This window comes from Lissotriton vulgaris, chromosome 2_1 (assembly GCF_964263255.1).
Source record: "Lissotriton vulgaris chromosome 2_1, aLisVul1.2, whole genome shotgun sequence".
Taxonomy (NCBI): Eukaryota; Metazoa; Chordata; class Amphibia; order Caudata; family Salamandridae; genus Lissotriton; species Lissotriton vulgaris.
In genome coordinates, this window is record NC_141687.1 from 890,449,379 (window position 1) to 890,476,764 (window position 27,386).

Genomic DNA, 27,386 nt, shown 5'->3' on the forward strand with positions numbered 1-27,386 from the left:
CCCTCTCTCTCCCTCTGTCTCTCTCCCTCTGTCTGTCTCTGTCTGTCTGTCTCCCTTCCTCTGTCTCACTCCCTCTGTCTCCCTCTATCTGTCTCACTCTGTCTGTCTCCCTCCATCCGTCTCCCTCCCTCTATCACCATCCTCCCTTTGTCTGTCTCCCTCTGTCTGTCTTCCTCCCTCTGGCTGTCTCCCTCTATCTGTCACCCTCTGTCTCCGTCCCTCTGTCTCCCTGCCTCCCTTTGTCTCCCTCTGTCTACCTCTCCCTGTCTCCCTCTCCCTCTGTCTTCCTCTATCTGTCTCTGTCTCCCTCCGTCTGCCTCCCTCCCTCTCTCTGTCTCCCTCCCTCTCTCTGCCATCCTCTCCTCTCTCTGTCTCCCTCTCTCTGTCTCCCTGTGTCTCCCTCCCTTGGTCACCCTCTGTCACCCTCTTTCTCCCTCCCTCTGAATCCCTCCCTTTCCCTCCCCTTTCTCCCCTTCCCTCCCTCCCTCTCTCACCCTCTATCACCTCACCCTGCCTGTGTGTCAGCCTGGGATGTATTTCACCTCTTAGCGCCCCTGCAGCTCCACTCTGACTATCACTGGAATCACCCGCCCCCCACAGAGCAGAGTCTCTCAGAGTCCCGCTGCTGCAACCGGCAGTGTTTGAGGACACCCTGTCTGCAAGGTCCGCGGGCCACTAAGGTAGGCTTGCTGGGACGCAGGCGGCCCGCGGGCCGTACTATGAGTACCCGTGACCTCAGGGGTATAGCCTGGCGACCGAGATGGTCGGTTTGTATGCCGACGCCTTCGGCCATGGGGACAGCGCTGCTCTGCAAAGGTGCATTGGAGGCGGTGTCAGTGGTAGGGTGTCGTGCGGTGAGAGACACTGATCCCACTAACTCTAGAACATATGGCATAGTGCAAGTCTGACCACAGCTAATGACCTGAAGGTGCGCAGCACTACCACTGCTGAATCAGCAAGATAGCTGCTGCAACTGCTTGAAGTTCAGAATGCAGGCCCTGCGAACTGCAGCACTGAAGCAGGCTCCCTTTGCCAAGGTGGGGAAGTAAAAAACATAAGCTGATGTGTGCAAGGAAAAATGGTGCATGGAAGGACAGTAGCGGTCATACGCATGAGTGCATACATGAATTGGGGAGGGGAGGGCTCATAATACTAAAATCCAAAAAGCGTGCTGCAGCATCTGCATTGGTGATAGAGTTCATATTGCAATGCTCACTTAGCCAAAAGCACCCTCCAGTGCCACTATAATAGCTACAACTGGGGCTCATGGCTGAAATTAGGCTGCCACATTAAATGTTACATAGGCGAAGGGTGGACAGTAACAATTGACTCTGGGACTGAGCATGTAAGCCAGGGACAACATCAAAGAAACTATTTATATAACTGGGCTCCCAGTTTTGGTACTGGCACCTGGTACGATCTACACAAGGTCTGGCCAGCTGTCACCATGCAAGTGCAAGTGGTATGTCAGTTGCATCTATCTGCAAGTGGCATACCATCAACAACGAAACAGGCGACATTGGAGCTAAGTCTGCTTATGCCCCCCTCGACAGGGCATGGCGAGTGCCATTATCTGCCTGGTTAGAGGTTGATGGCACCCTTGGGGCCTGAACATTTGGGGCTGTTACTGCCTACACTAAGTAGTTAGGATGAAAGTGGAACTCTAGCCATGTGTGACAACACACCACTACACCGGCTCACTGAGGGAATCTCTAAAAACCAGCATGGACCCCAGAACAATTACAACAAATCTCTCACTATTTTTTATACCTTTGCCCTGATAAAATGGGAATGACCACAGAGCCCAAGAAGACTAAAGTACTAGCAAAGACCCAGATGCAAAGACTGTGCTGTTCACTTTGAAAGTCAAAACCCAGCGAGGAGAAAATTATGATGATCCTGGGGTTAAGCATTCCTTCCAAATATGCTAGCAGGCCTCTTATCTATAGACAGACAATATCTATGTGCTCAACCTTTGCATGGACAATATAGCCTCAATAATGGATAAACATGAGTATCCTCTAAACTAAACCGAAAAGACACTAAAGTGAGGACCTGGAAGCAGGGCATAGGGGAAATAACTTACACATTAGGAGTATGGATGAATTCACAGAAACTGGCATAATGGAAACCTTAATTGAAAACATGCTAATCTCCCTCTTTGGCACTGACAGTTTTTCCCGACTTCCAATTGTGGAAAGAGACTAACCATGGGCGAATTTTGCGAATCTGGCGTTCGCGAATTTTGTGAATTTGCGAACTCGCAATCCGCAAAATCTGCAAATTCTTGCAAATTTGCGGATTTCTTTTTTTGTGTGTTCGCAAGGATTTCTGCCAGTTCGCAAGGATTTCTGACAGTTCGCGAGGGTTTTGTAACAGTTCGCAATTGCGAACTTACATGTCGGCTCGCAACGGTCACGATTATGTGTTTCTACGTCTGGTTCATCATCATAGGTTCCCAGCACCCTCTGTTTCACCCCTGCCACCCTCTGTTTTACCCATGCCACCCTCTGGTACATCAATGCCTTATGCCACCCTCTGGTTCATCATCACTGTAGATTATGGGGGGGAAAAGCAAGCACACCTGCCTGCTTCAACTGACATGAATTAATTTGGGGTTGATTTATTAATGTGTCACTGTTTTAAAATTCCAGTCCGGCACCTGCTTCCTTATCTGTAATTTGCTTTCTGTTGCAGTGCAATTTTTTTTTCCAGGACCTTTGTGGCCTACTTGTAGCTACTCTATGAGCCTGCTGTGAGGGTCAGAGCAGGGTCATACAATTGTTGCAACTAGCAACTGAACTGGGAATTTGCAGATTTTTTTTTTTGGTGTTCGCAAGGATTTCTGACAGTTCGCAAGGATTTCTGACAGTTCGCGAGGTTTTTGTAACAGTTCGCAATTGCGAACTTACATGTCGGCCCACAACGGTCACGATTATGTTGTTTCTACGTCTGGTTCATCATCACAGGTTCCCAGCACCCTCTGTTTCACCCCTGCCTCCTCTGTTTCACCCATGCCACCCTCTGGTACATCAATGCCTTATGCCACCCTCTGGTTCATCATCACTGTAGATTATGGGGGGAAAAAGCAAGCACACCTGCCTGCTTCAACTGACATGAATTAATTTGGGGTTGATTTATTAATGTGTCACTGTTTTAAAATTCCAGTCTGGCACCTGCTTCCTTATCTGTAATGTGCTTTCTGTTGCAGTGCAATTTTTTTTTCCAGGACCTTTGTGGCCTACTTGTAGCTATTCTATGAGCCTGCTGTGAGGGTCAGAGCAGGGTCATATAATTGTTGCAACTAGCAACTGAACTCTGGAGGGGCCCTTGTCAGGAAGCACTACAGGGAACGGTTACTAATGATGAGTTTGAACTTTTTAACCTGCTTTCACTTTTGCAAAACTCGTTTTTCTGCAGAGCAGCATTACAGCAACTTTAATGCCCCACCAAGCTTATATGAGAAAGTTGATTTCTAATCCAAAAGTTATCCAAAGAAAATCAAAAGGCCTCAAATCTAAAAAAGTGCAGGCAAATGTCAACCTGAGGAGTTATTCTGATAAAAATAATCATTTTCAGAAGGTCTATGCTGCTTGCTAGTAGATTTCTTGTGCAGAATTGCAATTTTTTTAATTTCGCGAGTGCGAGATTGTTGCTGCCCGCCGCACCTACATGTTCGCAATTGCGAACTTACACCGCAAAGAAAAAAATTCCGCTGCGTGTGAATTTGCGGATTTTGCGGGAAATTCGCGAATCTCGCGGATTGCGAATTTACTGAAAATCCGCAAAATCCGCGAGCGTAACGGATATTCCGCCCATGCTTAAAAGAGACCATCGATCACTAGCTCCACAGTCACCTCCAGGAGCTCCTGCATGACCCACAGTTTCCAGGTTATTAAACGTTAGGAATAGAGACACAGTGTTGCAGTTAGCGTGAGAAAAGAGAGATTTTCAATATAAAGGCTGGAAAATATCATTTTATCTGGATTTGGATATGTAACAATTGACCCAATTGTTCAGGAGGCTCGTAGTGCATTCCTTCCTGTCAAGAAGAAACTACAGCAACTGAATATACTTTATGCAACACTGTATCCTGCTAGATTGAAAACCACATATTGAGGCATACAAACGATCCATCCTTCACTTTTCTGAAATACTCCAAAGACAAATTTAAAGCAACACAACACACTGATGAAGAAGCCTCACCCCCTCTGCCCAAAGAGAAAATGAATAATGGCCATACCGTTAAAATTGTGACTCACTTCAGAAAATCATTTAGTCTTCTGCTGTCTCCCCACAAGATATATATATATATATAAGCACTTTGCCACTAAAATCACCCGGCTAATGCCTGCAAGATGAGAACCTTCTTTACACACTAGCAGATGAGGGGGGCAAATTCCCCTTTGGCTGTGGCAGAAAGGGAGGCACCCCCCTTAGCCAGGAAACTCACATTGCATGATATACAATCATGGCCAAGACATCTTACCTTTGGTAAACTATGGGAAGGTATTTCTTTTTTTGTGTTTCACTACTGCTGTAACAGAGTTAATATTCATACAACAGGAAGTTCTAGGAGGAAGGGAGTTATGGAGGGTTACAGTTATTGGCCAGCAAGTTGGGACAGCTGGTGTGGGAGGAGAGTGGAAGTTTGTTAATGTTGCTGGACATATAGATAAGGACTTGAGAACACTGCACACATCCAACACTACGATAGCCAATAAAATGTAGTTTGCTCACATGCAGTCATTTTATTTAATATTTGAAACTGGAACCAGATGTCAAATAGGGCTAACTTATACAAAATATGCACATCCCTCACTTGGAATGTGATCAAACTAAAAAAGCCCAGGAAGATGAGGTATCAGCCTACCAACAAAGAAAGTTGAAATTGACTTCCTGCAGGAGACACGCCTCACTCCTTTTAATGACATCCTGTTTATTAAGAAATAAGCTGGTATTAGCGTCACCTCTTTGCAATCAGCATTCGCATGAGGAATAGCCACCCTAATTAATCATGGTACACCATTCAAGCTTACACAATCAGAAATCGATGAAGTAGGCAGGTACACTATAGCACTAAGCTTAGCATGAAAATAACAAGAGACGCTCATCAGCACTTATGCCTCCATTGTTGATTACACTAAATGCTATGAAATCTAGTGGAGTAAACTGAAGGTAAAGGCACAGGGGACCCTGATATGGGGAGGCAACCTTAATACCACACTGAACCCACAACTAAATAGACCATATGCAGCAGCTAGCGGACACATCATTGCTAGTAAAACCCTCAAGAACATCATCACTTACGGCAAACTGTTAAACCCAGGACCCTGGAAAAAAGCAAAGCATATATTACTCATATAGACATAACGTGTGGTCACAGTTAGATTTTTGGTTAACCACACAAGATGTAGGAAAATGGGTAAATGGGTTGGAACACCTGCTCTGAACACTCTTCTACTACTTCCCAGTTGCATTGTGAATCAATATAGAAAGGACCTTCCCCATGGAGAGGCTGTGGAGATCAACCCCTAGAATGCTATAGGCAGCCGCGGCCCATGGAGGGAGTTCGGTGGGGCAGGGAGGTGGTGCCCGGAGGGGCAGGGTGGGAGGTGTTAAACAACGGAATATGGATAATTGCAGGTAATATAATGTAATGTAATGTAAAGGTTCTTACAGAGCGCAACTAACACCTGACTGTTTCTTGGCGCTGTGAGCAAGTGGGGACAAAAAAGACAAACTGTCGAGGCGGAAGAGGCAAAAGAGGGGAGTCTAGTTATGTTCTCTACGGAACAGATGGGTCTTGAGAACAGATCTGAAATGGGTATAGGAGGTAGTAAGCCTGCATTCTAGAGGGAGGGCGTTCCAGAAGGAAGGGGCAAGAAACGAAAATCTGAGCCCTCCATGTTTCTTACGTTTAAAGACAGGAGTTTTGAGTAGGGCCAGATGAGAAGAACGGAGATCGCGGGGAGGAACATACTGATGAAGTAAAGAGGAGATGAATGACGGGCCAAGACCGGCCAAGGCCTTAAAAATGGTGCAGCCTAATTTAAAATTACAACGCTTGGCTACAGGGAGCCAGTGAAGTGTCTTTAGCAGGGGGCGAACATGCTGGTGCCTAGGCTGGCCGAAAATTAACCGAGCATCCTGGTTTTGGACCAGCTGCAATCGGTTCAGCTGGTAGGCAGGAATACCAACATAAAGAGAGTTGGCGTAATCTATTTTGGAGATTACCAAAGCCAATAAGGTCAGGGTAAGAGCCTCTGTAGTGAGGAAGCGGGCAATTTTGCGGATTTTTCGGAGATGAAAGAAGCTGGAGGAGACTACAGCATTAATCTGAGGTTTCATCGAGAGATCATTACAAATGATCACTCCCAAACTTTTAGCTGAGTCAGCAGGGCAAGGGGCAGACCCAGGCTGGTGGGCCAGAAGTTGGAGCTCCACGGGTTGGTTGCACCCCGACAAGAACCAGTTCGGTCTTGTCGGGGTTAAGTTTGAGATGGTTTGCCCCCATCCAGTCACTGATGTGACACAGCGTGGACTGGAAGTTGTGGACGGATTGAGCCGAGGGATCGATGTCAAAGATCAACTGAATGTCGTCTGCATAATTAAATGCAGTGACATTACTACCTCGTAAAGACCTGATGAGGGGGGTAAGGTACAAATTATAAAGAAGATGGGAAAGGGAAGAGCCTTGAGGGACGCCACATGTTAGCCCAACTTTGTCGGCAACAAACTGGGAGAGCCGAACAGCCTGATGGCGATTGCTCAAGAAGGAGCGAACCCAGTCCAGGGCAGATCCCTGGAAGCCGGCCTCCCTGACACGGCCAACCAGAATATCGTGGTCGACCGTGTCAAAGGCGGGCGACAAATCCAGGAGAACCAAGGCCTGATTGATGTTAAGGTCCGCTCCCCTCCGCAGTTCCTCCATCACTGAAAGAATTACCGCCTCAGTGGAATGGGCGGGTCTGAATCCAGCCTGTTGGGAGTCAAGGAACTGCGTACACTCGATGAAAGAGCTCAAGACGTTGGTGACATGGGCTTCAAGTATCTTACTTAAGTAGGGGAGTAAGGAGATGGGTCGGAAGTTACTCAGAAGGAAGGGGTCGGCACCAGGTTTTTTGAGGATGGGCACCACTTCAGCAATTTTAAAAGAGCTGGGGACCAGGCCTGCTTTAAGTGAATTATTCAAAAGTGACAGTGGGGGGGGGGGGGGGGGGGGACAAGCAGTAAAAGCGTCACGCAAAACATGAGGGGGCAACAGTCAGTGGGAGATCCAGAAGTGACCTTATTTAGCAGAACTAAAAACTCATCCTCCGAGATCGGGGGTATTTGAGTGATTTGCTCGGAATTAGAAATAGTGGGAGTAGTAATAGAAATGGCAGGGTCAGATGGAGCAACAGAGAAAATGCTGTTTTTGATGTTGACAATTTTATCGATAAAAAACTAAGTACAAAGTATCCGAGAAGGGAGAGGTTTAATAGTGATCCTGTCTGGGTGCAAGAGTTCCTCTACAATAGAAAAAATATCTTTAGCTTTAGAAGATGAGTCTAAGATCTTCTTAGAAAAGGAGGAGGTTTTGGCTTGCAGAATAGCAAGTTTGTACTCTTTGAGCAAGGTCGTGAATACCAATTTTTTTCCAGGGGCGTAGTCACGTCGCCAGCCACGCTCAGCCTGCCTAAGTTTGAGCTTGATGTCTTTGAGCTCCTCAGAGAACCATCTTTGCGCATCATGAGGGAGCTTTAACCTGACCTGTTTAAGGGGAGCTACAATATCGCTGGCAGATTCAAGCCAGTACTTCAGACCTGATGCTTGAATATCAAGGGAATCACAATCAGGGGGAGGAGAGGCTCTGAGTAAGTAAACAATTTAATCCCTTTGCAGCGGGGGTAATTCCCCCGCTGTGCTGGGGGCCGGGGGGGGGCCCGCACAAGGCCCCGTGCTCATGACGAGCTCAGCTCGTCATGAGGCACAGTGCTCGTGTGCTCATGATGAGCTTAGCTCGTCATGACCACACCCGTTTCCGTGGAACGTTCAGCACAGCAGGGAAATTATCCCCGCCTGTGAGCGTTCCACGGCTCATGACGAGCTGAGCTCGTCATGAGCACACGAGTACTGTGCCTCATGACGAGCTGAGCTCGTCATGAGCATAGAAGGTGTTAATAAATAAAATGAATTTCGTAGCGCCCCCTGCATCGCATAATTCTTTATACGATGATTCCTTCAACAGACAAGCATGAAAATGATGTGACTGCCGCAGCAAAAACACCCTGGCTTACAGCTCAGTCAGTGATCAAATATACAGCAGCCGTAGTTTGCCCTGTCTGGAACTGCTAGAGGAGGCTTTCCCTTCATCTCAGGCTCAGATTCTGGCATCTTTGGGTCTAAAGAGGCTTTCAGTAGGCTCACATTTACCAGCGAGTTCTGACATCTCCCTTCACAGCTGCCGTTCAGACAGCCTCCAAAGCTCAATGCCTCTGCAGGAAGGCGATACAAACCCAACCCTCTGTGTTAGTTCTGAAAGATCAAGAACTTTCCAGAGGGGCAACAAATGTTCCAGTTACAGCACAAGTCCGACCCAGAAGCGTTTTGGCTCAATTCAAAACAGCTAAAAAGAAGTTGAACCAAGCTCTGCAGTTACTTCCAAATAGTTCAAATCTGACCTTACGGAGTGTGACCCTCCCCAAGTTGAAATTACAATACGAAAGGGCCACATGGGATTCAGCAAAGTCAGATGAATATTTGTACTTGTGCAAAAGCCTCCTGAAGAAATGATGCCAGAGAGTTCTAGCGACTGGTAAATCACGCCACAGGCCCTAAGTTGCCCCCCCTAAACCCTGAATATCTTGAAAGGGAACTGGACCATTTATCTACAGGAAATGTATGGGGGACCAAAGTCGTCACAGGGGCCTCATGAAACAGGGCTCCCATACCTGGAAGTAAGTCCTATCACTTCAGCAGAGGAGGAGAAAATAATCACTAACGGTTGTCTTGATGGTGCCCCGAGCCCCAATGGCTTACCGCAAGTGATCTTCAAACAAAACGCCCACTTTTAGGCTAAACATTTGTCCATCTGGTACAACCATGTTCTTACGAACCAGGTAATTCCAGACAGCAGGAGGGGAGTGTGAGAAGTTGGCCTGGCATATGCTGTCCACTATTCTAGTTGGCACCTTGCACCAGTCCAAACTACCCTCATTGATGGTAGGTTTAAAGACAACCTTTATAGAAAGCTATCCTAGTGGTAGCTGTGGAGAGCAGCCTTCAGGCTAAGTCTTGAAGGAATGTAAAGCAGCTTGTTTTACCAGTCTATAATATCATGAATGACCAAATGAAATGAGAACCACACCAGGTGTATATAACATATATATGTATTTATTCTAAACACATCCCTCTAGTCGCTTTATGAGGCTAGAGGCAAAAGTACACAAAGTAAACTTATTTAGCACACAGTAAATTAGCACAGTATATGTTTTGCCCTAGGGGCCTCACAAACCATATACTAAGAAAGTGGTATAAGTACCGCTGTGAACATAAAGACATGGCCTAGGGCCTGTAGAACCGCTGGGGCAACCAGGAAACACCCAAGGTAAGGACGCAGGAGACCCACTGTGGACGCGTGCAGTGCCTAAACACAGCCGCACATCACATCACCATTGACTTCTATGGAGAAAGTTGCGATTAGATTTTTAAAGATTAAGAACACTTAAGAGTGGACTGGAAACAAACCCCTTCAGTACTGAACAGTTCGAAAGTCAAGACACACGGGAGCACCGAAGTACTCGCTTTACCTCACCCAGGGAAGCCGGGTGCATAGGTGTCTTTTCGTGTCGGGCTTCGTCGTCGTTTCCTATGGAGAGCTGCAAAGAAGGGCTGCAGGCGACCAGATGAAAAGTGTCCAGATGGATCCAAGGGGGGATTGAAGATCTGAAGAACCTGAAAGCAGAGGGGACAGAATTTGGGTCACTTGCTGGTGAGCAGGGAGGCAACAAGAAGATGCCCACGGATGTCGGGTGATTTCAGGTGCTGAAGGTGAAGCTTGACTCTTCAGCCACGAGGACCTGGAGGCATCGACCACCACCAGGAGCTGGATTCGAGCTGTCCTATGTCTGATGTCGAGTGCTGCAGCTTTGGTATCTGGATTGGACCCAACAAGCCTTGGCAACAGCAACCCACACAGAATGCAAAGATTGGCTTCGGAGCAGACCAGCAAGGTCTGAGGGACTCCCCCTTTGTAGGGGAGTCAGGGCACATCTGGAGCAACCAGGGAAGCCTAAGTAACCAAAGAATTACCTTCGTGGGGACCACCAGTCGACGGACCAGGGATCGCGAAGGGGCCTCATGTAGAAATGCTAGAAGTGGGCCCACGGAACACTCGTGGAGTGTGGGGCCACAATCTTCGGTGCAAATGGTGCTCAAGGCTTGGACTACGAGTGGCCCAATGAACAAATTCGGGAAAGCTCTGGAAGTAGGTGCACTAGCAAATGTGCACGGTGTCCAGGAGTTCCTGTCCCATGTCTCTTGTGATGGCTTCAGGTCTCAGCTTTGCTGAGATCTCGTGTTGGCTTTGGAGATGTCTGGAAGTCCATGTCCTGTGTCACAGATTCTTCGGGGTCCGGCGGGAGAATTGAAAATGCAGACCGGCAAGATGCTTTTTTGGTGCCTGTTTGAACGGAGGAGTCACTCCTTGACCCCAAGGGAGATCCTTTCATCTTCTGGTCGAAATAGAATGTCTAAGTTCCAGGATATATGTTGCAGAGTTTTGTCCAGGGTTATCTAAAGTCCTAGGGACTGGGTTTCTATACTTATACTAAGTTTAGGGGATGGACTTACTCTAAGGTCCCACCTATGAAAGGACCTGATGAGGGGGTGGTTACACCCCCTCCCCTTTGTCCAGTTTCATGACGGAGCTGGGACTGAGTGCCCCAGAAAACAGTTTGAACTTGGGTATACACAGGAACATCTTTTGTGCCCCAGGCACTGTCTGAAAAGCATTCACTGAATGGACCCACCCTGTCTGGGGAGGTGGTTATACCTCTCTGTGACAGGAAACCTATGGTCCAGGCCTTCCCTGCCGAATTTTCATCCAGCAGCAGGAGGTCAGACGCGTGTCTGTGGCAGCAGCATCCATTTTGTGATGCTGGGGCTCTTTTAAACTATTACCGGTCAGGTAAGTGTGTACATGTCTTCTCCCTCTAGAAGGTTGGAATTCTACCCCCCACCTCCAGGGCTGGCAGGGGGGGTAAGATTGCAAAGTGTTTGACACCAAACACGACATGTTTTGATGCAGCCATTCCAAAGTTAGCATTTACTGCAAGGTTATAATGCACTTAAGAGTACATGGTATGGCTGTATCACAGAACAGCAATAAGGAAGTAATTACGAAAGCTGCAGAGGGGCTCAGCTCATGCTTGGGCACCCTCTCACACAAAACCAAGCACTCAGCCTTCAGGATTGTCAAGGCCTGCCATAGAAGTGACTTATAGGTGTATATGTGTCTGTATATATAGGTAGATATAGGTATACTATATCTTAGTAAGGGGTACTTACACCACCTTACCCAGGCTGCAGTAGCATTGGAAGGCTTCCCATGGGTGGCATAATACATGCTTCAGCCCCTGGTAGGCCTCTGGGGTACCTATGCCCTTGGTACCTTAGGTACCATATACTAGGGACTCATAAGGGTAACCCAGTAACCAATCTGGAGTGTGTCTAAAGTACATGCAATCAGTTTAGAGAGGTAGCAGAAAGACTGAGGTCCTGGTTAGCAGGGCCCCAGCCAGACTAAAGTTGATAAATCAGTGAAACACAGCAAAAAGTGGGGGTAACCATAGTAAGCAGATCCTACTTTCCGACAGGGAGCGAACCTGGCTCTGATTTATAAAGCAGGGAAGACAGCTCTACCCTTCAACAGTTGGTTGATCATGCTACTGGACTGGGAGGCAAAATATTTAGCAAAACCTATGTTTGCTGAACTGACAGTCTGGGCTGATTCAGGCTCATTAGATTTGGTGAACCAGACCGGGTTCATCAAGCAAACATGCACATCCACAAACTTCCTAATGCATGCCCTGCTAATCATCAAAGCCAGGCGTCGCTCATCAAAATCTACACCTGTGTTCTGTGGACTTTCACTTTGCATTTGATAAATAAGGTACAGCATAACATCTTGTGAACCAAGCTACAAAACTGGGGAATTTCTCCTCTTCTCCTAAGAGCCATTCAACTGTTGGGTGCGTTTTTAAAACTTTGTTGCAAGTTAAAAAACGATCCCAGACCCACCTTAAGCAGTATTGCGTGGAAAGTCACAAGTGACTCAAGAAACTCCCAGGCTCATGATTACCTACATTTGGATCTAACCACTTTTAGGGCAGAGGATCTTTGGACCTTAACCCTTTCACAAACAGCTTTTAATAGCGCCATAAATTGAACTGGGAAAAATATCTCATCCCACAACGATAAAGCTGTGCTGTCAAAGAGATCTCATGCTTGGATGAGAATAAGCTCATATGGCCTTCAAAAACCCCAGTCATACCTAGGGGAACTGTTTGGGTTAAAGTCCAAGCTCAACCTGCTGAATTTTCAGGTAGGCGATCTCTGCACTCGCTTTAATTTACCCGTCTGGAGGAGAACGTCTTGTGAGACAACATGCCGGCTCTGTAACTGCTCAAAGGAAGACATTTGCCACATCTATTGCACTTGTCCAGGTCTAATGACAAAACAAAAAGGTCTGTTGAGGCCGTACTTCTGTAGGAAAGAAATACGTACGTGTAGGCAGGCAACCGTAGCCTGTCTTCAAGTAGAGGACACTATGTTCTGCGGGAAATTCCTTAAGTTTACGTCCATTGCAGACCCAAAACTTAACTCCCAAAGACAGAAACATAAAGGAGCACTTCATTACTATGATTTGACACTGTCTACAAATTGACTGAGACATCAATTTAAGCGACATTGAGCAAGGTTTGAATTGTCCCTGTCACTACCAATCACTTTGCAAGGCACCTGTCAATTCAGGATCATGCAGTATGTTCTTTCTTTTTGCGGGGCACGTAACACCCACCAATAAGCAGTATGCACTTCCTGTTGCCCTAAGTATTAAAACTAGAGACCCTGTTATGAGCTATCATTTCTCTCTCTTGGCACAGTATTCCCTGTATGTTGACATTAAATCAAGTCAAACCACTGAGCACTTTTTTCGAGATTTGCCCTTAGTATTAACATCAGTGACCCTGTTATGATTTGTTGATTCTCTCTTTTAAGATAAGTATTTCCCTGTATGTTGAAAATGAAATCAAGACAAAGCATTAAGCACTTTTTTTCCAGATTATCTGCACTACTAATACTATCACATATTATGCCTTGTCATCTTCCTCTTCTGGCCCAGTATATCCTGTGTGATGAAACTGACACCAAGACAAAGTACCCAGCATTTTTCGCTGAGTGTTTACACTAGCATTGCTATCACGTTTTATGACCTATGTAGTATATTTTTTTGTAATCTGGCATTGGTGCTTAGTAGCATCGAAATTCCTACAACTAATGAAGTTCGATTACCTAGAAATACGCAAAACCTAATGATATTTTTAAAATTGTGATTTTATAACAATTGTAAATGTAATTACCTGAATGACAAAAGATTATTGATTGATTGATTAATATAGATAGTTCCTAAATATAATCCCTTACTGTGCATCCAGTTCCTTTATGTCAATTATCCAATGATCAACGTTGGTGCGTGGTATTAAATTGCACATTTTCATTAGTTAAAGCCACTCACTGGCGCCCATAATTGAAAGCATTACATTGCACATTATCCCTAATAGGGAGGCCCGCACTCGCGTCCATAATTCCCTGAGAGTCCCGGGGCCTTATTTTGGCCTCTTGGACCCCTATTTACAAGGAATTACATTCAACATCTTCCTCATTGTTTAAGGGCCTTCACTCGCATCGAAAATAACGGAGGACTCAAAGTGAAACCTGTTAATAAGACTCTAAAGTGCTCCGTGCTTATTTGTCCTGCGCAATCTATGTCAATGATTGAACCCAAAACAGAGTCCCTCCTGTGCATTTCACCTAGGCCACTTCTATTAGAGGGCAATTATTGCTGGATGTCTATTTTTGTGGCATTTTGCTGTTCTCCACCACCGCTTTCATGAATTTCAAGAGATGCCCTGAGAGATGGCATGATTCACCTTTTAAGCAACCTTGGACAGATCCCCTACCGGATCTAATATTTAAAACTTGGAACATCTAATGTAGTCAGTACATCCTCAGTAGCTTTAGTCTATCACAAAAACATATTATATGGCTCAGTGATTCATCCGATTTGTCGCACAGTCTGCAATGTTTACTGGTTTCGCCATTCAGGCGTCCGAACCAGTGACATCTTAAGGGAATCAGACCGTGCCACCACCTCATTAGGTTGTATTTAACCAAATGTCGGTCGGGGAGACTCAAATAATCAGGCAGATTTTAATGACTCATATCCTGGCTCCAAGGAATTGTATTTCTGATCTTGCATTGACCAACTTATCTTTGGGTAACTCTTCTAAAATGTCTTTAACCGGCTTGACCACACACAGCTGTGAAGGTTTTGAAGCTTGTTCAAATGCATTGAAAAATTGATTGAACAAATCAAGCTCTTGTCCAGGAATGTGGTGAAAAGTTCTTAACATAATGCAGTCTGTGACTCTGACCTCTGTTTGTTCCAGAGATTGAGCTGATATCGGGATGGAATATTGAGGTTCTGGAGAAAGGAGAGGTGCGACTTTGGCTCGAGGTGGAGGAATTGTCGCAGGAAGCAGAATTACATCTAATCTTCAACAACCAGGAGATCACAAGCTCCCCGGTGGGTGTAATCCTAGATTCATCAATGTATCAATATAAAGGATACTGCATATTACAAATATTTGGATTGGCTCAAATCTAAAAAATGAGAGGGAGCTTGAGAAAACCAATTAACTTTCAATTTTTGATGTAAAACAGTTTACAAACGTCCATTACAAGGTCTAGAAAAGAAGACAAAACATGAGGCAGGAGAATTGGGTGCCACCATGCTTCATATTAGCAGTAAAACAGAAACGTAGAGGGAGAGAGAGAGAGAGTGAGAGAGAGAAAAAGAGAGAGAGAGAGAGAGAGAGAGAGAGAGAGAGAGAGAGAGAGAGAGAAGCTTTAGTAACCTGCCTTGCTATAATGGCCGTGAGTAAGAAAAGGTTATCAGCTATAATCGGGGATAACTCTTAACATAAGGGCCCTAATTACAAGTAACCCATTTAATTGCCATAAGTGCTGCAGCTCCTATAACCACAATTATGAGTTTTGTGCTAAATATCATGAGGTCAAGCTTGACAATATTTATTGGGGGGTGGGAATTGTCCAGCATTTACCAAAACATGCACATTTTGGTGTAGTAAGCACCAAAAGCCTCATGTTATTACCCAAAAGCTCGTAATGGGTGTTATTTATTGCCCCCCCTTTAAATTCCGACTCGGATGAGTCGGTTTTATCAAGTGTGATACATTTCGCCTACCGGGCTACTCGTCATGAGGGCCAACATCTTCATTAAACTGTGGGGTATGAAGCCTGTCCAGAATTTGACAACATATCTGGTACACTCTTGGGAATCCTGTTTGACTAGACTTGTTTATTAACTTCTTCATTGAACTAACCAAAATAAAGCTTTGATAGGGCTGTCAGGACTCAACGGAAAATGGGACGTAACTAGACCCATATAAATAAGGATTGAACATGACTGTTCCAGTCTAAAGTAGGAATGAGGTGTTCCCACAAAGGTAACCCCAAGTTTTTTACAAGTTTTTTTAGTATCCGCCAGAAGTTCCTTGCATTTTTATCTGTGAATATTTTTGAAGGTTTCACCCATTCCCTAACACTTGCTGGTCCTATCTCTATGTCTTCATCTTCATCCCACTCAGGGCTGCTACATCTGCAGCTGCATTTCCTCCTTCCTCCCTCTCTCAAATGCGATGCTTGATGGTTCTTCAGGTGATCAAATGAATATGTGCATCTCATCTCAAAGGCATCTTGGCAGTGTTAGTTCCAAAATTGTACCAAAAAGATTGAAATGTATTTTTCTTAGTTCTGGCAAACAAACCCCACCGTGTTCCAACACAGGTTTATGGTTCCCATCACAAGGCCTAATTGCTAATTTTGCTACAATCTATATAAGAATTTCTTATTTCTAAAGAGAACTATTGCTTTGATTTCATTACCACACCCACTCTCTCAGAATTGCTGAATAAATAATGTCAAACAACAACCAAACTTTTATCTTGATGCAATAATTACATTAATATAAAATAAATAAAGTCATATCTAATTGCTAATTTGCTAATTTTGCTGTGATCTAAGCAGGGCAATCTCTTTGAATTAATTACCACACCCACTCTCCCAGCATTGCTGGATATATAATATCAAGTGAACCAGCTGAGTCCTGAGGCAAGTGATAATTCTACACCCAAACCTGTTTTTTGATGAAATAATTAAATGAAAATAAAATAAAAGTATAATCCATGATCACTTTTCTTGCCTGTAAAAAGGAGTAATACATTAACCACAATTGCATTGCATTGTTGTACAGGAGTGGCTAATACAAGGACATCGAAAAGTTTGCTGGTTATCTAACACATTAAAATTTCCAATGCTTTAATTTCTGTAAGTTTTAAATTAAAGCCTCACTATGTCAGAAAGTATTTTTAATTGACAACAGTATGATGGCCATAATTAGATAAGAGGTCAGATTTCTGTCTGGATAGAGAATAAACATAGATTGCTTTAATCAATATGTCAGCTACCATAAGATGTCAATTCAACGTCACAACCAAAAGATTTCAATTCATAATCTGAAATGGGTGTCTATTCATTTTCAGGGATAAAGAGATGTACATTGATTAGCCCGATATGGTGTAATCTCTATAAGTGCTTACTGCTTCATTGCCACTTGCACATTTTAACGTAGATGAAATCCATCGCATTACGCAAAAAAGATAATAGGTTTCAAATACCACTTGAAATGTTGGTTTGTGGTTCACACCAACATTTGGTTCACATATTCATTCCTGCAAAGCACATTCATCCAATATACGCCTGTAATAGCCGTTCATGTACTTTTGTGGACGTTCCAACTCAATTAACATTTAGAAGGTTCGATTTGCAGGAAAGAGACAATTCAGTGCTCAAATACTCAACCAAGACTATTAAAGAAAGTTTCTCCCATTTTCGATTGCAGAGATGTATTCAAATATCAAAGTTATCATTAAAGAAAACAAAAGTTGATCATAAATAGGAAATGAGCATTTGTCACATCATAACATCATAACATTAAGCCCCAAATTCAAAGGAACACATCTGTATAACCCCCTGCACATACAAACAAACAGCAGTTCTTTCTGTTCTGAACAGAGGTAGCAAAATAGAATAATAATATGAGCAGTGACTCTTTAAAATAAAAGCAACACTTCTAAAATGTGCAATGCAAAATGTAATAATGCCAAAAGTAAACAATATCTGAATGTAAAAGCCAAAATGTTTAAATGTCTAAAGCAAAAAATCATAATAATATATTGTTTGCAGATCATGTATAATGTTTAGACAAATACAGCACACAGTTTAATGGCATGCCATTCTGAGGAGAGGTGGCACTAAAATGTTACTTGCACAGTATACCAATCAGACTGTTAATTTCCAAAAAAACTACTTGCAAATGATTGACACTGGACAGAAACATGGGAAATACAACTTAATACAATGAGCTGGTCTGCACATTCATATCAACCAACATAGTTTAGCATATTAACCTTCATACTGCTTCAATTAAATGTCCTCTTGGATAAGGAAGCCAGAAATTATACTTCTGCACATACATAGAAAGAGACACCATAGCTGCAGCTGAAGTTCGATGTTTTTCAAAAAAGCAATGCTTGTACACAACATTTATGTAAGCACTCATAGCAATGCATCATTGCATGACCTGTTTATGCTAACTGGACCTAACCTTTGTCGTTTTTAAGCCCATTTTATCATATTTTAGGTTTGTTTTTATAAAGCTCCAGACGGAATACCCTGAAATCTCATTTGCATTCCCTGGAACACCACATGGGCACTCACTTTCTTATTCCGAGTACATCTCATGCTTAGTAACACTAAAGGAAGTTCATATGGCAATTTGAGAGAAGTGGAAGCACACACTTTTGCAAGCTTGTTTTTAAGGGTACTATTTGTCAGGGTTGTGCTCTGCAGGATTCGATTGATGCAAATATGGATTCCACCTCCAGACCGCACCAACACCCCTAGTATATCACAGGGTGTTTGAGGGATCAGGTAAGGGAAAATATGAGCAAAATAACAAACAGGAGGGGAAGGAAGGGAACAGCTGGGAAGGGATAGCTGAAACGAGAGAACACACACAGGATTACAACTCATTCAATAATCCTACTCTCATTTCATTCTCACTACCTTTCCTTCTTTAGATATTCACCTGCACCTTTTGAAGCCACCGCTCTTCTCTTAATTTAGCACAAAGTACCGTAATGAAATATCAATCCCCTATGTAAGACAAACACACACGTTAGAATCACAGGAATATTCCACTTGGCTGATGTTATAATATGAATCACTCTTAATTAGAACATACCCTCCTGATTTGTTATAAATAAATGTAGTGTTTCCCTTTTCAAAGACATCCACCTGGAAATAAGTCTTTCTCCATTGTACCAAAACAAGCTTCCCATGAACGACTCGTTCCAACTCAAAGTAAAAGATTCACCACAGTGTCTACTTCACAATAGTAATATTTCAGGCACGGTATATGGTAGTTTTCCACCTCTTGTATCCGCGCTTATTCCTTGTTCACTGTTCTCTAACAACAAATGATATCCAGCCTCCTGACACGGCAGAATGTAGGGAGCTACCCCACTACCCTCCGCTCAGGCAAAGGACTGCGATTTCCTTTATCTTTCTTGATGCTCCGAAATTGCCTCTCTTTTTAGGAGGGAACAAAAATAGAATCTTTGGAAGCTCAAATACTTCTTTGAAGCCACCCTTACCAGGCTGTATCCAAACAGAGAACGTAGTCAACCTTTTTGTATAGCACGTAACACAGATTCTTCTCTGTTCTCTATTACCAGTGCTCGCGCTGATACGCTTTTCCCAAATACTGTTAATGCGTGCAGGAAATCAGAATAACCACCGCGAGCCCGCAGTAGTCTTTTCCCTACCGCGCTGAAAAGTCAAAACGCCGACCTTCGGCTTTGCACGCTCTGAGGCTGTCAGGATTCCGTCCGTGATGGATTACTCACGCGGCAGCTTCCACAGCTTCTGAAGAAACACCGACTCAGTTTCTTCTAATACGGGATGACGGTCGCGCTGGAACCAGCGACCTGCTCTCTTCCAGGAAACGAAATCAGAACAACAAATCACACACGATGTCCCTAGGCCACGCCCCCTCATTTATGCTCCCCCAGCCAGCCAGGAATTCTGGGAGTTGTAGTCTTTTTTACTAGGCAGGCGCAATATAGGTGTTCAAATCCTGACAGTATGTCCCCGTCCCTAGCGCCTCCTAGGACCAGGCTTGTCCGGGCAACGCATATGAAAAGATCTCACCGCTCGGGGGCATGCACATTGGACCAGAGCTCCCAGGAATCATCCTCAGCTGAATATCCCTTCCAAGACACCAGGTACCAGAGCACTCCTCTGCGTATCTTGGAATCACGAATACTCCTGACCTCATATTCAACACCACCACCACTGATCACTGGAGGAGGCACCGCCCTTCTAGAGGACAACGCTGGTTTCAACAGTTGTACCTGGAACACCGGATGTATTCGCAGAGATCCGGGCAACTTAGGTTTGTATGCAACAGGATTGATTTTCTTAACAATCGAGTAAGGACCAATAAATCGAGGGTGGAACACACTACGCAGTTTAAAGTGGATGTTTCTTGTTGATAGCCAAACTCTATCACCCACCCTGTACTGACGACCCTCCACTCGATGTTTGTCCTCCCATGTCTTATATGCTTCTTTAGCTTTCACTAGGTGTGCCTGCACCCCCTTATGCACCCTTCTCAGTAATTTCACCTGCTCTCTCATAGCCGGCTGATTCTGAACCTCATCAGGGATGTCTACCGGCAAAGTGTGTGCATCATACCCATAATTAGCTTTAAAGGGGGACATACCAGTCGAACTGTGCCAAGCGTTATTGTACGCCAGCTCTGCCATACACAACAGCGCAACCCAGGACTCATGGGCCTCTTTGGAGTAGCATCGCAGATATTTTTTCAATGTTTGATTGAGTCTCTCAGTCTGTCCATCCGTTTGAGGATGGAAGCTTGTAGACAAGGATACATCAATGTTTAGCGCATGACACCACATCCGCCAAAACCGGGCTATAAATTGTGGCCCCCTATCGCTGACAATCACCTTGGGTAATCCATGTAACCTAATGACATGACTGGCCAACAATTGCACCGTCTGACTGGCAGTAGGCAGGTTTTTACAAGGGATAAAATGTCCCATTTTAGTAAGGCTGTCCACGACAACCAAAATGGCATTAAATCCTTGGTCCATAGGAAGACCAGACACGAAATCCAAACTAATGTTCAACCATGGACGTTTGGGAGTAGGCATCGGAATAAGCTTCCCAGCCTTTTTTGCATTCACCCCCTTGGCTTGAGTACAAACATCACATTGCATTACCCACAACGTTATATCCTTGACAAGCGACAACCACCAGAAATGTCTTTGAACAGTGACTATAGTCTTGCGAATGCCTGGGTGACCTGCCATCGGTGCTTCATAGCACCATCGAAACGCCTTTCTTTGCAAAGGAATAGTGGGCAATACAAACGCTTTTGGTGAAAGGGCAATCCCTGTTTCACCATTCTTGCTGGATTACCATCTGCCCAAGCATTCCATCCCCCAGGGTGTTGATGTGCTTTTACCACTTCCAAAAAGGATTCAGCCCTCACTACACACACCACTTTGGCAGCTGGTATAATAGCCTGTATCTCCTCCTCTTTAGGCACCACTGGTAGAGTCTGCCTAGACAATGCATCAGCTTTGCGGTTCTCAGAGCCCGGTCTGAAAGTAACCACAAAATTGTATTCCGCAAAAAAGAGCATCCAACGCATTTGTCGTTGCGTCAAATGTCTTGCAGAAGTCATGTATTGCAAGTTTCGATGGTCAGTGTACACAGTGATGACATGACGTGCACCCCACAAATACTGCCTCCACTCCTGAAATGCTCTGTTTATCGACAACAGTTCTTTTTCGGCTATTGTATAGTTGAGTTCAGCCGAACTCAACTTCTTCGATAAATACGCCACAGGGTGTAGCTGCCCCGTATGTTTATCTCTCCGGGACAACACTGCTCCTATGGCTTCATCAGAGGCATCAGCCTCCACCACAAATGGATGTTCTAAATTCGGATGGGCTAATACAGGAGCCGTGATGAATGCTGACTTTAGACTCTCAAAGGCCTCCCCTGCTTCACTTGTCCATGTAAAGGAGACTCCTTTTCTTACCAGTCTAGTGATGGGTACCGCTATTTGCGAGAATTGTACAATAAACCTGCGATAGTAATTAGCGAAGCCCAGAAAACTCTGGACCTCCCTCACATTCTTAGGAACAGGCCAATCCTGTACCGCTTGTACCTTACGTACTGACATTTGTAGACCTTTAGGACTAAGCATCACCCCTAAGAATTCAACATTGTGCACACCAAATTCGCATTTACTCAATTTGACATAGAGACTGTGCTCTCTTAATTTCTCCAAGACCATACACACATGTTCGGTGTGCCTGGATGTCTCCAAAGAATACACCAAAATGTCGTCGATATAAACTACCACGAACAAATCAATATACTCTTTTAGCACATCATTAATGAAGAATTGAAATGCCGCGGGGGCATTACACAGCCCAAACGGCATAACCAGGTATTCATACAAACCGTACCGCGTCTTGAAAGCCGTTTTCCACTCATCTCCCTCCCGAACCCTGACCAGGTGATAAGCTCCCCGCAAATCTAATCGGCTATAAATTCTTGCTTCCATCACCTGGTCAATCAGAACGGTAATGAGGGGGAGAGGGTAACGGTTCCGTATGGTGTTTTTATTCAAGACGCGGTTGTCCACACACGCTCGGAGATCGCCATTTGCTTTTGCTATAAAAAACAGAGGCGAGGCTGCAGGGGATCTTGAAGGTCTAATAAACCCCAACCTCTCATAATGCTCCAGGTACTCCTTCAAGTGGGCAGTCTCAGGGACCGACAGCGCATAGACCCGACAGGTAGGTATAGTAGCCCCTTCTATCAAATCGATGCGGCAATCATAATCCCGGTGTGGGGGTAATGATTCCGCTTGGATTTCACTAAACACGTCCTGGTACGAAGTGTACTCTACTGGCAACATCACATCCTTTTCAGCTGCAGTAGCTACCATAAATGGACTAGCCAACACTGATATATGAGAACCCACACAGGAAACAAAATGATCTTGGCATATTTCAGACAAAAACTGTATCGTTCTGGTTCTCCAATTGATTAAAGGGTTATGAAAAATCAACCATGGCATACCCAAAATAACCTCGTATTGAGGGGCATCTTTGATATTCAATTCCAACATCTCAGAGTGTCTCCCCTCTTCCACCTCTATAGATACCCTCATTTCAGCTGTTTTCTCAACAATGAGTCCTGACTTAATGGGCTGCCCATCCACCGCCAACACTTCCTCGGGATTAGCCCTCGTAACTCTTGGCAACTCCAAGCGAGTAACCAACCCGTTATCAATAAAGTTGCCCGTGGCTCCGGAGTCCAACATCACCAGAACATTATGTGTTTTGCTTTCGCATTCAACCACCATGTTAAGAACCAAATGAGACTCTGTTTCTCCTATCACATTAGTGGACAAGGAAGTAAGCTTCCACTGCTGGGGTTCTTCTTCTCTCTGCGGTGCTGTCTCCCTTTCCTCCTGCATCTTAACGGAAGAAGAAGCCACCACTTTCCTGCTCTTATCCCAGGTGTTAGTTCCCTGTTTTTTAACTGGACACTCTCTTACATAATGTCCTTTCCGGCCACAATACATACACAGGCCCTGAACCCGTCTACTCTCTCTTTCTTCTTTGGACAATGGGGCCCGTATGGCACCTATTTCCATGGGTTCTGGTCCAGGTTCTGAGGTACTTGCTGCCTTGCGGGGAAACCTGTCATAACTATATCTCCCCTTCTCCCACCTCTTCCTGTCTCCACCTCTTTCAGACATTCTGCTATCCAGTCTCAATGCCAGGTTTATCATATCTACACATGTAGTGGGCTGAGGGTCTATCTGAGCGATGACATCTTTTATCTCATCTCTAAGCCCTTGATAAAAGAGGGACATACGTTTGCCTTCCGGCCACTCAGATTCTGCCACCAGCCTGTTGAATGATGTCATATAGGTAATTAGTTCTCCCCTACCTTGTTTCAACTCCATCAATTCTTTGTCTGCGCTAAAAGTATTAGCCCTCCTATCAAAAACCTTTTCAAATGCAGCTCTAAAAGCTGACCAGTCAGAAAGGATTGCATCATCATTTTTAACCAGAGGAACTGCCCAGTTAGCCGCTTCGCCCACCAAATACGAGATGGCGAACGCCACCCTGGAATGATTACTCAGGAAAGCAGCGGGTTTACAAGAAAAGTGAAGTAACACTTGAGTGAGAAACACCTGGATTTTACGGGGATCCCCCGCATACCTTTCTGGATTAGCCAATGGAATGGGGGGAGGCACTGTAACCTGTTTCTGTGAAGGACCAGAGGAAAAAGGGTTTTTTGACAGTACTCTACCCTATCCTTCAATGCAATGCCTCAGCCTTGGATGCTGCCAATTCCTGTTGCACCATCACCAATGCATGTAGTACATCCTCCAAGGTGGCCATATCTACAACAACTGAATCAGGCGGAGCGCTATTCGTGGGTGTGTAATTCTGTCAGGGTTGTGCTCTGTAGGATTTGATTGATGCAAATATGGATTCCACCTCCAGACCGCACCAACACCCCTAGTATATCACAGGGTGTTCGAGTGATCAGGTAAGGGAAAATATGAACAAAATAACAAACAGGAGGGGAAGGAAGGGAACAGCTGGGAAGGGATAGCTGAAACAAGAGAACACACACAGGATTACAACTCATTCAATAATCCTACTCTCATTTCATTCTCACTACCTTTCCTTCTTTAGATATTCACCTGCACCTTTTGAAGCCACCGCTCTTTTCTTAATTTAGCACAAAGTACCGTAATGAAATATCAATCCCCTATGTAAGACAAACACACACGTTAGAATCACAGGAATATTCCACTTGGCTGATGTTATAATATGAATCACTCTTAATTAGAACATACCCTCCTGATTTGTTATAAATAAATGTAGTGTTTCCCTTTTCAAAGACATCCACCTGGAAATAAGTCTTTCTCCATTGTACCAAAACAAGCTTCCCATGAACGACTCATTCCAACTCAAAGTAAAAGATTCACCACAGTGTCTACTTCACAATAGTAATATTTCAGGCACGGTATATGGTAGTTTTCCACCTCTTGTATCCGCGCTTATTCCTTGTTCACTGTTCTCTAACAACAAATGATATCCAGCCTCCTGACACGGCAGAATGTAGGGAGCTACCCCACTACCCTCCGCTCAGGCAAAGGACTGCGATTTCCTTTATCTTTCTTGATGCTCCGAAATTGCCTCTCTTCTTAGGAGGGAACAAAAATAGAATCTTTGGAAGCTCAAATACTTCTTTGAAGCCACCCTTACCAGGCTGTATCCACACAGAGAACGTAGTCAACCTTTTTGTATAGCACGTAACACAGATTCTTCTCTGTTCTCTATTACCAGTGCTCGCGCTGATACGCTTTTGCCAAATACTGTTAATGCGTGCAGGAAATCAGAATAACCACCGCGAGCCCGCAGTAGTCTTTTCCCTACCGCGCTGAAAAGTCTAAACGCCGACCTTCGGCTTTGCACGCTCTGAGGCTGTCAGGATTCCGCCCGTGATGGATTACTCACGCGGCAGCTTCCACGGCTTCTGAAGAAACACCGACTCGGTTTCTTCTAATACGGGATGACGGTCGCGCTGGAACCAGCGACCTGCTCTCTTCCAGGAAACGAAATTAGAACAACAAATTACACACGATGTCCCTAGGCCACGCCCCCTCATTTATGCTCCCCCAGCCAGCCAGGAATTCTGGGAGTTGTAGTCTTTTTTACTAGGCAGGCGCAATATAGGTGTTCAAATCCTGACACTATTGTATAGCTCCACCAAGCGTGATGCTTCCGGATGATAGCTATAATGGAACTTCTGATCGAATGTCAGTGCTGCACACAGAATTCTCATGATTTCATTTTTGAAAGATTCTCAGTTTTGTTTTTTACTCGATTGATGCTGGTATTCCAATGTTCCATCAACAATAATAATTTCACAACTGTTAGTAAGTTGCACCTCCTTAATGGATATGCCTCAATCCACTTGGAATACAGTCGAAGTATAACCAATATGTACCTTGACCCATTACATGTCTCCTAGTGAAGGGACCAGCAGTTTCCCTACATGACTCATTATTGCATACGTTTTCTTTCCAACATTGATTTTCTGACACACCATGCATCTATGTCAATGGCCTTCCAACAATTTTCTGAAATGAGCGTTGAACCAGTAAATATTAAATACCCTCACCATCCTGTCACCTTCCTCATATGTAGGTCAGCGAACAACTCTTACTATGTGCAGCAGCATTGAATCTGACATGACAAACCTTCCATCAGTGTATTTCGAAGTCTTTCTCGTCCTGCTTACATCGTACATTTTCCCATCTGACGTCTTATTTTGTACATTTCTCAATTCGTCAAATGTTTGTACTAATACAGAAGCAAAAGCAGTTTCCAAAGGTACTGACTGCACATTTGTCTCCATGCACAAAGGCAGTATTCATTGTTGCATAATATTTTGCAACTGCAAATGAATTTCCCTTACTGACCAGGTCACTACCATGTCCCTAAGAAGCACATTGCCCCCCTGCTAATTTTAAATTGAAAATTCAATGAAGAATGCGTATTCTATTGTGAATTGGTGTCCTAGCTGATGTCATGAAACCCCGCAAGGACCACAATTGCCCTATATCATGCACTTCCAAAAACAGTATAGATTGTAACAGTCAATGTACTAGTTATGAAGCAACCCCTCACAATGACAACTAGTTCAGCCACTTGTATAGACGTTATACAAGTATGATGCCTTCATAAGGCATACCTGCCTGCTAACTGTACAAACTGCTCGTAAATTTCCTTGGACATCTCGCAAACATGAGCACTCGGCAAATAAAAATCAAATCAGCTCAATCAAGTGGTACATCTTGTCTCGAATATCTGCTTTTAGCAGAGTGCACAATGCTGTTACCTGTAGGCAATCATGTTCATCCTCTTGTACGTTCTCATCATTTTCATCTTTATCATCTTTGGAAGAGAGGCAAAGATATCATCACATACTGAAAGGTATAGAAATCTCAAAATAAATCATTTGCATTTTTTAAATATGAACATGGGATTCGGGAAGCAGAAACCGTGAGAACTGTTTTGAATTCATTTCCTCAGCTACGTTAAATGTCCTGCCCACATCTGCTGTGCCGCTCTGGTACAATATTACTCTGTTCCACAATAAAACCAGTTGAGGGCTCTCAAGTGAATGTGCCAGGTCACTGGAGAGAAAACAGAATCACAAATGCTACTAAGGAGCACCTGTGGCCCATACAAATAGGTGTATGGGGTTTTATTTGGCCACAGGCCGCACATTGAGTGTCAATACCCTAGATTGACCTGATCTGGGGTTCACCAAATTGGACACTTTTGAGCTGGTGCATAAAAGGCTCCTCCCTCCTCCAGACCTTCAACACTTCTGGAGCTACACTGGCTCCTTCAGGCATGATTGTCTGTGGCAATTGCCATGATGAGCCCAAAGTCACCCATCTTATTACACTTAGGCAATGAGATGTGCGGATATAGGGCGTGGCTTGGTTTCTGATCCAAGATGCCCCAGGAACCAACAGCATCATGGTGAGCTACGATTAAACACGCCACACTCTCTGCCGTTCAAGTGATAAGTTTTGAATATATCTAAGAATCAGCATTGTCACAACTGGAACCCTCAGATTTAATATCACTAGAAGTAATACATACGAATATATTGTTGTGATGTTCACATACCCCCCCTTCATAAAAGCAAGGAGTTATTTCTTATGCCGTATAACGATGCGAAATGTTAGCAACATATGCAACAGCCTAGAAAGGGCGATGGTTATCGGAAATAAGAGTGTATGCAACTTACTCCTTGTAAGATACGCT

The 27,386-nt window shown here is 44.4% G+C and overlaps 1 protein-coding gene across 1 annotated transcript in view; it reads left to right on the forward strand.

Moving 5' to 3' along the window:
* The window catches only part of MYOM3 (myomesin 3), a 387,718-nt gene that overhangs the window by 274,939 nt on the left and 85,393 nt on the right, over positions 1-27,386 (forward strand). Inside the window, exon 25 of the mRNA XM_086956426.1 lies at positions 14,715-14,851. Coding sequence (XP_086812552.1) covers positions 14,715-14,851 — 137 coding nt within the window. The remainder of the gene's footprint in view (positions 1-14,714; positions 14,852-27,386) is intronic.